The 12,413-nt window shown below is 36.1% G+C and overlaps 1 protein-coding gene across 1 annotated transcript in view; it reads right to left on the bottom strand.

Moving 5' to 3' along the window:
- The window catches only part of Lrrcc1 (leucine rich repeat and coiled-coil centrosomal protein 1), a 35,531-nt gene extending 23,625 nt beyond the window's left edge, over nucleotides 1-11,906 (bottom strand). Inside the window, exons 1-6 of the mRNA XM_074068786.1 lie at nucleotides 11,650-11,906; nucleotides 8,053-8,258; nucleotides 7,684-7,749; nucleotides 4,914-5,081; nucleotides 3,028-3,203; nucleotides 2,823-2,933 (exon numbers count right to left, since the gene is read on the bottom strand). Coding sequence (XP_073924887.1) covers nucleotides 2,823-2,933; nucleotides 3,028-3,203; nucleotides 4,914-5,081; nucleotides 7,684-7,749; nucleotides 8,053-8,258; nucleotides 11,650-11,738 — 816 coding nt within the window. The 5' untranslated portion in view covers nucleotides 11,739-11,906. The remainder of the gene's footprint in view (nucleotides 1-2,822; nucleotides 2,934-3,027; nucleotides 3,204-4,913; nucleotides 5,082-7,683; nucleotides 7,750-8,052; nucleotides 8,259-11,649) is intronic.
- Between the last annotated feature and the right edge of the window lie 507 nt (nucleotides 11,907-12,413).

Below are 12,413 nucleotides of genomic sequence, written 5' to 3'. Positions count from 1 at the left end.
CTGTAACCCCAGCACTGTGCAGGCTAAGGCAGGAAGATTACAAGTCAGCCTGGACTACATTGTGAGACCCTGTCTTAAACCGCTCCACCCCTCCAAAAAAAAGGATAGGTCTAAAATAAAATGACATACACACCTATTTTAAGAAGCTAGAAAATGAAGACCAAAGTAAACTCAAAGTAAAAAAGGAAATGATGAAAAACAGAAAACAGTGATGTAGAAAACAAATAGATAAAATTAACAAAGCAAGTTAGTTCCCCTTAAAGATCAATGAAATTCGTAGCTAAACTGATTGTGATGAGAGAAAGAAGGGATGGGAAGAAAAGAGACAGAGAGAGGGAAGGGGGAGGAAAAGAGGAGGAAAAGGAGAAGACACAGATTTGGTGATACTGGAAATACGGCAATGTTCACAAACCTTGAATAACCTAGTAGTTCATCAACAAGATATGAAAAATAAAACAATGGTGTATTCACACAAAGGAATACTACAAAGAAATAAACTATTGAAAGAAAAAATACAGATGAATTTCAAAAACATTAACTGAGTAAAAGAAGCCTTATACTGAAAAGTACATATGGCTGGGATTCCATCTTATTGGTTCTAGAACAAATATTAAATGATTTATGGTGGAAAAAAAATCAGAAAAGTGATTTCTTCTGAAATGGGAGGAAGAACTACTTGTAGAAGGAAGCACGAAGGAAGATTACATGTTTGTCACAGTCTGGGTACCAGGTAGATGCACTGCCAATTCGGGAACTCCATCTGCATTTTACATAAGAAGGAAACACTTAAAAGTGTTTAGAAAGAAGTACACTGATGTTTGTAATTGAAATGTGGCATAGGACAGTTTGATAGGCAATTAGATGGATAGATCTGTAGGATGAAATAAGGGTAGTAAAATCTTAATGGAAGAATTCATTGGTGGGTATCATGGTATTTACAAGAAATTCTTTAAATTTGCTCTGTGGATGAAAACGTTCAAAATGTAATGTTGGGAGAATATTTAAAAGTAAAAGCAAAACAGCTTTTCATAAACAGAATTTCACAAATCAATGGGAGAATTATGATTTCAAGTCCCATGGTTAAGAAAAAAATTCCTCATTATACTCTATTGAAATAAAATTATTTGAACTTCAAATTATACATTTACTCTTTATACCAAGTAAGCAGTAAACAAGAGGTCATTCTCTTACACATTTTAACTATGCAAAGCATGAGTCACTTTTTTTCTCAGGATGCTAGACTATTTTCATAACTGATTAAGAAGCATGACACTGGAAAAAAAGTGCAACTGGATACCAGATTTGGGTTTTTAGCTCAATCCTGTCTTACAAATGAAGTACTCTAGGTAAATGATTTTTAAATGCCTGGGTTTCTTTTCTATATAGCCAGGATAACAATGCTGAAGGGTTTTCTTTAAATTTAAGTTATTAAGCTTAAATCTAAACAATAGTGGTAGAAGAGTCAGCCATTAGATAAGATAGAAAACAAAAAAATCTGAGGAAATGGAGAAGTCTAAAAGTTCATCTATATTATATCAGTAACATCAAAAAATGTACAGGCCAACATTCTTGTCCTAATTTTATTACTATCTACCTATGTGGCTGAAGTTAGGTATTTTTTTTTACACAGTCCTCATATCCTTATATTCACTCTCATTTAAATAAAGTAGACTTCTTGTTTACCCAGTACTACCGGTGTTATAGACAGAGTAATATAGTTCAGGATTATTGAAAACCTGCCTAAACCAGTCATCCAAAAGCATTTTCTACTCCTTCCCTCCCTTCCCCATTTTGAGAAAAAAATTGAAATTTAGTTACAGTCTGGGAGTGGTGGCACATGTCTGTAATTCTAGCTCTGTAGGAGCAGGGGGATACCATCAAAAGAAAAGAAAACAAAAATACCATGCTCCCTAAAAACAACTAACAAATAAAATTTATTTACAAATTCCTAGTTAAACTGACATTGAATTAACAGCCTGTATCAAAATCTATTCTACATCTAGGTAGAAGACAAACAAAGCAGTAATTCACTGCATTCAGGGAGATATAGTATGGTGGGGGTGGGGAGCCACTGGGGGAAACCACCACTGTGGATCAGTACAAGAATGCTGCCCTGAGGGCTGAGACCTGAATAGCAGTAAATTCTATGAACTGTAATTCATTCACTTAATTCACAGATTTTAGAATTATTAGCTGGGGCAAAAAGTGATTAACAGCTTAGGAAAGTAGAGATTAGGTGATGGTCTTCTGAAAACCGAAATTGAAGCAGAAACGATCTAAATTAATTTGCCATTCAGCTGTGAATTCTAGAAGTGGTCTTGACCAGTAAGCAACTTAAGAGAGAACAGAGGCTAAAAGTAGCTCAGGTATACTTTATATTAATAAACACTGAGTCCAAAGAATTCTTAGCTAACTTAAAAGTTGAAATACAGGGTGAGTGAATGGAAGCCATGTGAAGTACTACAGAACAAGACAAAGGAATTATATAATGAAATTGTGAAGGAAGGCAATAAAGAAAATGAAAAATGTATGGCAATGTTTTCTACAACTATTACTATATATAATCCTATTTCTGTAAGGGAAAAAAACTGCATACAGTGATACAGTCAATTGTTTATGACTGCTAGACTTTGTACATAATTTTTATTTTATATGTTCTTGACTACTTTTTCCTCAATCAACATACAACAGGCTTTAGAAAAGTAGGAAAAAGTTACTTCATCGAGAAGCTGTAAAATTTGACCATCTAACTTCTTTAGTTTCATTTCATTCTGAAAATCATTTTCATGATTAATTTTTTCTGGCTCAGAGGATGGACATACAGATAAAAATGACGTCAAAACAGTATCTGTTGGTGTACTTGCAAACTGCTCCAAGGGAGGTAATACATCGTCGTCGACAGGTGGTGCTATCACTGGCATATTATCAATGACCTATGACACAGAAAAAAACAAACTCCTTTTAAATTTACATTCATTTGCTAATTAAAATTTGAAGGTATATTAGGAAAAATAACCGATATTATACCTCATCTTCACTTATATTTAGGGGAGAATCAGGAGAAACTAAATTATCCAAAAGACCTTCTAAGCACTGCAGGCATGATGTATTTATTTCTTCCAAATTTACTGGTTCACCAAATATGTTCTTGCAATCTAAAATTCTCAGCTGTGGCAAAGTTTGGAGAATAATTGCTCTGTACCCTTAGAAACAAATCATTCAAAATGAAAATCTAAACATTTTAAAAAGGAAGCTAATTATTTCTAAAGCAAACTAAGCTATATCACCCAAATGACAAAATTAGTCCCAGAATATAACTAATAAACTTGTAATAAACATGCTTTTTCAACTTTTCTAGCTTGTAATATTACATACAAAAGAAACAAAGCACCCTCTTCAGCCTTCTCAAACAATTCTTCTGATGAAGGTCAGAAAGTTAAAATCATCAGCTCTGAAAAATTACTTTAAAGCTACCAATGCATGAAACTAACAGCAATTTATCTCAGGAAGGTTGCTAAACAGGTCTTTATTTTTAATATGAATAGCATAACATAAATCACTATGATGTAATGATGACCAAAGTACCAAAGTTTCCTTAGTGAGATATTAGTGAAAAATCTTCCTTTCTCCTCTTAAATTACACATAAATAATACTGAGATGTGGATCAATCAATATTCAGTTATAATGTATTTATCTTATTTTTCCTAAAAGCAATTAAGTATGAGAAACCTGACATGTTAACATTAATTTGATATTTAAACCAATCCAATTTTGCTCAAGTAATCTTAAAACTAGATATTGCTCACAAAGACCAATTAAGTGGTTTGAAGACTTCAAAAAATAAGAAAGAAACCTGGCAAATCAGTATTAGAACTTTTGAGGGGGGAAAAGTAATTTCAGTAGTAAGTTTTCCTTTAGTCCTGGAAAGGGGACAACTGGTTGAGAGAAGTCCTAAATTTAAAAAAGGAAGTGAAACACAAAGATTCAAACTCTAGAAACTTGAGATTCTTGAAACAAAATTATTAGGAAAAAAATTCTAATCTTAAGGTTAGAGAAGAAATATGCAAAATTTCAGAAATAAAGTTTTCTTTTAAGAAAAGGGTTTCCCCCCCCAAACTCTCAAATCTGTTCTGATTTTCAGGCAGACTTTATTATTACATGATCTTAGAAAAAATAATTGTTAGGTACATTCTCTTCTGAAATAATCAAAAGAGGTTGCCATGCTGTACAAAGCCTTCTCATAGTCGCGTATGAATGACAGTGGAGCCTGTGAAACCAACTTATACCCAAGAGATCTTCAGAAGGTATACTCACATTCTACACATTCCTCTCTTATTGTGTGGTTAAACAACATGAAATAACTGAGTTACAGAAATGGCACCCTGGTCTGTCATTGCCAACTTGACTGATTGATCAAATGATATTTCAGTATTATCTATATAAAAGTGTAAGTTGTTTAAAAAATTATTTTTCCTAGGTATTTTATACGTATATGTTGTATTCACACTTTTCACCCAAGGGGTAACCTATTATGTAAATACTTTGCAAATTTCTTTTCTCCCTCTTAATATATCTTGAAGATAGCTGACCATTAGTAGATAGGGATTCACTTTTTATTGCTATACAGTATTATATTATTAGAATATACTACAATAAAATGTAATTTTGAGGCATTCATTTATGAACTACAAAACTATTTAAATAGGAGAATTACTGATCTGTTCATCCTGTGTTCTTTTAACAAAGAAGCGATTTAGTTTTCCTAAATAAAATATTTGTATGTTTTTTCCAAATACAAAATAAAACACTGCAAAGTTTAAGACAAAAATAGGAGGTTATAAACTTCAACTTCAGGAAATGAAGGGGCTTTGATTATTAACTTTTACAAAAGTATTAAATTAATTGTTCATACCTGGTGCATGACAGACAGGATTACCCTCTCCATCCTTCTCTAAAATAAGATTGGTCAAGAAGTGCAATCCTACCGTACACTGAAGTAAGTGATGGATACTATCTATACAATTACTATGTAGGTCAATATATCTAAGTTTGTATTTCAGTCCATGAAGGGGCATCAACCCTGCAATAAGAAAAAAAATTTTTTTTGAGGTAAAGGAGAACCATTAATAAGAACTTGCTGTGAAGAGATACATCTAATGAAAAGGGTGTCAGTAAAGTCAGTTGTTTTGAAGAAACAGGGGTTTAGCATCTCTTTGAGATCTTTATCCCTGAAGTTCCTGAGCTTTGGTTCAAAACCAACCAAAACAAAACAGAACAACCTTCCAAAGGCAATGCATGCACTTATATGAGAATAAGCACAAAGCCCAGGTTTAGGCTCTCTCAATATAAAAGCTGTAGTTGGCAAATGTATGTAAACACTGTAGAGCACTTAAATTTGGTTGGTTTAAGTACAGAATGCAAACAACACTCATCTTAGTGCCCTGGTAATATTTCTTGTATAAGTATATCATTTTGTAGCTGATACTACTGGTGCCTGGTCTATCTCAGACTTCAGTAGTGGCTGATGTGCACAAGTGCTACATATACCATCAGGAAGTTTCTCTCTTTTCTTGCCTCAGAACTTTTTTCAAAGTGAAGGAAGCTTTTTGATCACAAGTAAAGCCTACATGAGTGAGGAAGGTAAAACCTCCATGAGCTCCTCTCTATCAAAGGAGACTTGTTTACCTTTTTTTCAGTTTCTTTGACCTGACTGAAATATCCTTTTCTTGTCAGTGCTCACTTTACTCATATTTCTGTCACATCCTCAGAAGTCTTTGATCACCTTTTATGAGGTCTGATTTTCCTGTCACACATTTGCATAGTACCCAGCATTTCTCCTTAATACTTGTTATGTAACTGAATGTGTTTGCTAAAACACGCCAAACTTTACACCTAAAAAGGGTGTGCTTTAGCGAGTAAATATCAGATAGTGATGAGGATTATAAAGAAAATTAGAGGGTAACCCAGTAAAGTTCTTACAGATGATTCTTAGAGTGTTAAAATTTTGTATGTTCAGAAATACTTCAATAAATAATGACTTATAATAGAGTACAAATACACTAGGCAAGATCAAGCTAGCCATATAAGAAACAAGATGAGTTTGCATACGTAAGTGACAGGTTAACACACTGAAAAAAGGAAGACAAAAGTCAGCAGAGACCAGGTCAATACAGCTTTATAAATAGGATAAGGAGTTTTATTCTAGGTATGAGAAGAAGTCATTAGAGGATATTATGCAGTCTACGGCCATACCACCCTGAACGCGCCCGATCTCGTCTGATCTCGGAAGCTAAGCAGGGTCGGGCCTGGTTAGTACTTGGATGGGAGGATATTATGCAAGGAGTGACATAATTTATATATTTAAAAGCTCACTGGCTACTGAGTGGTGAGTAGGTTTTAGATGGGCAGGAGAGGAAATAAAACAGAATCAAAGATAAGAACAAATTTTCTCTAGATTAACAGGTGAATGGTGGTACTATTTATTGACACGGGATGGATTGGGAGGAGGTTTAGAGGTAGGGGATGAGAAATAGATTCTACCTTAAATTTGGGAACACTATTGAACATATGTGTATGCATATTACCAGTAGTTTGGAGATTGTGGTGGGAATCATGGCTGGAGTTTATATTTGGCATTCAAAAGCACTGAATGGTATTTGTAGCCATACAACCAGGACAAAAGGACCTAGAACAAGTCCTGTTGAAACATAGAGGGAGAACTAGGAACAGGAAACAAAGTCTTAAAAGTTGCTCAGGATTCACATAGTAGTGACCCAGCTAGGTTAAAACTCTTTTAACATATTATCTTTTTCTAATGCTTTCATGTCTTTAGGGGAAAAGAGGTTTAATTAAAAGAATTAAAAATATAGTTGCCACTTCATCATAAGAGTCGAGATTAGGTCTCTTTATTTTTTGTGTATTAAGCATGTGGCATAAGGTAATGTTTTTCCAGGGGGCAAAAAAAATACATCAACAAATGAGTAATATGGTTTTAATTACTGGTAAGTATAATTAGTGAAGTTTTGCTACCTCTAATATATAATTGTAAGAATAATCATGAAACATTTTATCAGTTGCATTACTTTAATCAATAAAAAATTGTAACAATTTTTAAATCTCCTTATAATACTACAGACAGAAGAAAAAAATAATTATCTGACACTCAATTTTCAGGACTCTGTAATTTGACATTATCTACACTATTCATCATTGTAGCAACTAGTTGCATGCGACTTTTTACATTTAAATTAAAATTAAACAAAAGTAACATAAAATTATATTGCCCTAGCTACACTTCAAGTGCTCAATAGCCACAACTGGCTATTGACTGCCATACCAAAGAACACAGATACAGAAAATTTTCATCACTGAAGAAAAAGTTCTACTGGAACTAATCTTCTCTACATAATAGTACATTAATTATATAAGAGTAAAACATTATTACTCCAAAGTGGGTTCTTCTTGTCCAAGCTTTTTCTGCTACTGGTCATTGTCATTTTTCTACTTTTCACTCAGTTATAATTTTGGCAGCAATAAAAGAGAATTATGACTCAAGCATATTCTTGTGATGAGACCTCTGGTCAAAATGTGGATTATAATTTGGACTTTTCCAACATTCTTAGCTAACTCATCACAAGCTGCAAACATTCAGCATTATACAAAATATAAATGTATCTACTTACCACTAAGATCATTTATGTGGTTATAAGATAAGTTCAGTCTAGTCAGATTAATTAGTGCTTCAAGTCCTAAAAATAAGGCAGAACAAAATAAGATATAGCTTTTATAGGATTTAAAGAATTAGAGAAATACAGTATTATATTATTTCAGCCTATTTTGGAAAAAATCCAGTCTGCTAACAATGGAGTTACTTTTGCTGGTATTTTGAATGCTTCATTTTTAAAAATTGATACTTTTTTGTAATAAAACTTTTGTATAATGAGTTTTATGGTCAGGTTTCAAAAGTTTATGACAATGTTGATTTTATCCTTTCCAGAAAAATAGACATAAGTCACCTTTATGCGAGTATTATGTGAAAATCACTTACAAACCTTCTATTCTTGTGATCAAATTGCAGGACAAGTTTAAAGTAGATAGTTTTGTCAGTGTGTTTAGTCCTTCAATTTGACTTATTTGATTAGATGACAGATCTAAATGTCGTAAATTCCAAATATGATCAATGGCTGTGATCTTGGAGATGTTATTGCAATGCAGATTGATGGCATGAAGGGTTGAATTTAAAGATAATTCTGATATGCTACAAAAGAAAAAATATATATTATAGAAAACAACAATAGAATTAAGCACAATACATTTACTAGTAAAATACCGAGGCAAAATCCTATGAACAACAAATCTAAACAATGAAGGACAAGGACAATGAAGGTCACACTTAGGGAAGGGCATCAAGGGTAGGGAGTAAGTGAAGGAAGTAAAGAAGGTGAATATACAATAGCCACGGTATGGAAATAGCCAAGATGCCCCACTACCGATGAATGGATTAAGAAAATGTGGTATTTATACACAATGGAATTTTGTCATTCGCAAGTGAATGGATGGAACTGGAGAACATCATCTTAAGTGAAGTCAGACAGGCTCAGAAGCCCAAAAATGGTATGTTCTCCCTCATATGTAGATTATAGACCTAAAACAAATGCAATAGTATTATTAGACATGGGTCACACACTAAGGGGAGAACGCACATGAGAGAAATAGGGAAGGGGAAGGAAACCTAAAACTTGAATGTGGTGATGTACTCACTATATAGCAGTGAATACAGTAATCTTAAAATGGCAGAGGCCACTATGGGAAGGTGACCAGGAAGTAGTAAACAGGTATGGGAGAGATGAACTAATGTGGGTTGTAGTACACATGTGCATGGAAGCAATGCTAGGAATCTCTCTGTATAGCTATCTTTATCTCAAACTAACAAAAATGCTATGTCTTTCTTATTGTCTTTTATGTTTTCTCTTCAAGAAAATTGGAGAACAAGAGGGCAAACAGGTTCTGCCTGGAAGCGAGGGGGTGGGACAGGGAGCAGGGGTGGCCCAAACAATGTATATGAATAAATGTAAAAGCAATAAAAAAAAAAGAAGGTAAATATGGTTGATGTACTTTCTTTACAAGTATGAATACGGAACATTCAAACTTGTTAAAAATCTCCATAAGAAGAGGATCAAGGTAGAAGGAGAATAATGGAGGCAATGAACTAATGTAGGGTATAATACATATATTTGAGGAAATGTCACAATGAAATTCTCTGTATAACCATCATAAACAAAAATGCCTTCCCCCCTCCCCCCAAAAAAGGACAGAAAGGTAAAACAAGTCCTGTCCAGGGGTTGATACCAGTGGGAAGGGGAGGATAAAGTAAGGAAAGGGTGAAGGAGGGTGACTATGGTGAAAGTAGTATGTATTCATGCATGCAAAAAACACATGAAAAAACTGTTCTAAAAAAGGAGTGAGGGGGAATAAAGGAGAAAGATGGAGGATATACTGTAAGCACTTTTGTAAATGTCACAATGTACCCCTCATGTAACTATAATATGCTAATAAATCAAAAAATTAAAAAAAATCTAGATTCTAAAAGCAAATCAAAATGGATTTTAAAAGCATGGGCAAATAATTAAAATTAAGCAAATAGCATAAAAATAAGCAGGTGCTCCATTCATTCTAGAATGAATCCTTCCTATTTGTGCCTCGAAATGTTTCATAAAAGACAATACTTCTTACCATATAAACCAGTATTTTGGACCATTTATACAAACATGAAAGTACTAAAGAAAGGTGATTGGCCCTGGGTATTTCTACGTTCTCTGGGCAAAGTCACTGTCATATAATGAAGGCAGTCAATAATTTAAAAGGCTCTGGAATCCTAATTCCCTTGTTCAAATCTCCACATTCCCTCCTGCCACCACTTTTATTTGCTGTGTTTCTTGAACAACTGGCAACCTATGTAAGCCTCAGTTTCCTTATCTAATTTTCACAACTCTTATGCAGTTCTTAAATCAAGGACACTAATGTTTATGGAAATTAATTGACCAAGTTCTTGCACTTATGTTAACAATGACCAGCGCTCAAACAGGAATTTATTATATTATGGTCTTCACTGTCTACCATGGGCTACTTAGATCAGAATGTAGTAGTTGATTTCTAAAAAAAAGTCCTTGTCCTCCCCTATTGCAAGTCACAATGCACCACCCCTCAACAGAGCTCATCTTTTCACTCTCTCAATTCCTACTTATAATTGGAACCCCTCCAGTAAATAGTAGTAGTAGCAGTAGTTCCAGGAACAAAAACTACAGGGCACATAGTTTAAACAATGTATAACAAGTAAAAAAACAGATCTTAAAAGCATGACCAGATTAATTAAAATTAAGCAAATAGCATGAAAATAAATATGTGCTCCATTCATTTTAGAATGAAATCCTTCCTATTTGTGCCTTGAAATGTCTCATAAAACACAATACTTCTTACCACATAAACCATAGTTTAGAGGTGCTGGATGGGAAGTACAGTCAGGAATAGGGACACATATTATGGACATCTGTGGTAGGTTATTGCAGCTACTATAAAACTGTAGAAAACCTAACTCTGGTAGTAGGGAAGCATTTGGAAATCTCAAGCTTGTAACTTCTACAGGTGTCTGAAGCATGCTCTTTAGGACAGCCATTTATTTTCTGATACATTGCAGTTCCTGGAAATTAATACTGTGCAGACAAACGTGAGATAGCAGAAAAAGCATGCAGTGAAATTAGAAACGGGTTTGAATCCGTATTTAATTGCTCATCAGCTGCATGAAGTCAGGCAATTTACTTAGATTCTCTCATTCTCAGTCTCACCATTTATGAGAAAAATCATCAGCTTGCAGAACTGCTGTGAGGATTAGTAATCATGTACATAAAGTGGACAGATAGATGGCATTCTGGAAATGACAGCTATCACTGTACAGAAACGCAAGCATCCCTTTCAGAAGCATTTCCCCTAACAAATTTTCGATCAGGACTTAGAACAAAATGATTAATTATCAGCAGCAAGGTTCGCATTGAGAAGGGCACACTCCACAAGCAACAGCAGGTGCAAAGACACGGAGTGGTCTGCAGTGCAGCTGCCTGAGGCTCAGCATGGCTAACCATAGTGTCAAGGAAGAGACCAAGAACCCCGTGTGCTCTGCACAAGTTCGGGCAGCATGAGGAAAGGGGGAATTAAATAAGACAAATGCAGTACTTTCGGAGAGAGAATATAATTGTGTTTTACAGTGCTTTTAGCAGAAGAAATTAAAATGGGTAAGGAGAACTGAGGCAAAAATCAGTTAAGGGATAGCCAGCGCTCTTTTTCGGGGTAGAAGAGAGGCAAAAGAGAACACGAGAAAACCAAGAACTAACGGGCAAGCAAAACAACCACTGAACACAGGAAGAGCAGCGGCAGGGCGCGGGGCAGAGCCGGGTTCGAGGCTACGCAGAGCCCTGGGAAGTGCCGGGGGCAGGACGCGTCCACGCCGCCCTTCCGCGAAGTTCCCACAGGGGCATCCGGGAGCCTGACGGCGTCCGAACGACGTCGGAGAGCAGTCAGCGCGCCGCAGCGCCTCCGCTCGGCTCCGAGAGGCCACACAACGCGTTCGCCGCTTCCGGCTACGGGGTGCCCTTTACCTCTGCAGGCCTTTGTCCATGAAGCACACATCCCCGCAGCTGCTGTCGCCGTCCTCATTTTCCACTTCTGCTTCCACCGCCGCTTCCATGGTATCGGCGACGGGCAGCGGGAGATCTTAACCGGCGCCCAGCGCTGGGTCGGAGATTGGAACACGTCTCCTCGGGCGCGGCAGTACAGACCCAGGGGGCGGGGTGAGGACTCTCCCTCCAACCGACCGCCGGGCACTTTCCCGCCCTGAGGCTGCCGCAAAGCAGGAAGCCTGGGCGCTCCGAAGGGCTTCCTAGCCTTTTACGACATCTGTGGCGCGACTCTTGGGATTTGCCGTAGAGCGAAGCCTTTGTCTGGACGTGTATGTGAAAATGAATGGATCTATTCGGTTTGATTTTTTTCGTGATAGTTATGAAGGTGGATTCCCAGCAGTTTGACTTTACATACCTTTACATAGTCTTACGTAGCATAAATTGTTCCTTCAAATGGCCACTGTATCTTTTGCTGATTCATTGAACGCTTGTGGAATGTGTTGGTGTATGTCACCCACTGTGCAAGGAAGAATAAGATAAAGCCCATTCTCGTTTGTGGAAGCAATTCATAGTGTAGTGGAAGAAACAAAGAATTTTCCCATAGCGCAACCAGTGCCGGGAATAGTTCAGGACGTCTAAGACAATTTAAAGTGATGTGGGTAGTGGGTTAAGTGTTGTGAAACAAAGTCATGGAGTAGACTCTTCCTGGGTTAAGGGAAATTCTGGAATGATGGCCTTGGAAG

Source organism: Castor canadensis, chromosome 3 (genome assembly GCF_047511655.1).
Source record: "Castor canadensis chromosome 3, mCasCan1.hap1v2, whole genome shotgun sequence".
Lineage (NCBI taxonomy): Eukaryota > Metazoa > Chordata > Mammalia > Rodentia > Castoridae > Castor > Castor canadensis.
This window is presented reverse-complemented; position numbering and strand designations above follow the sequence as displayed.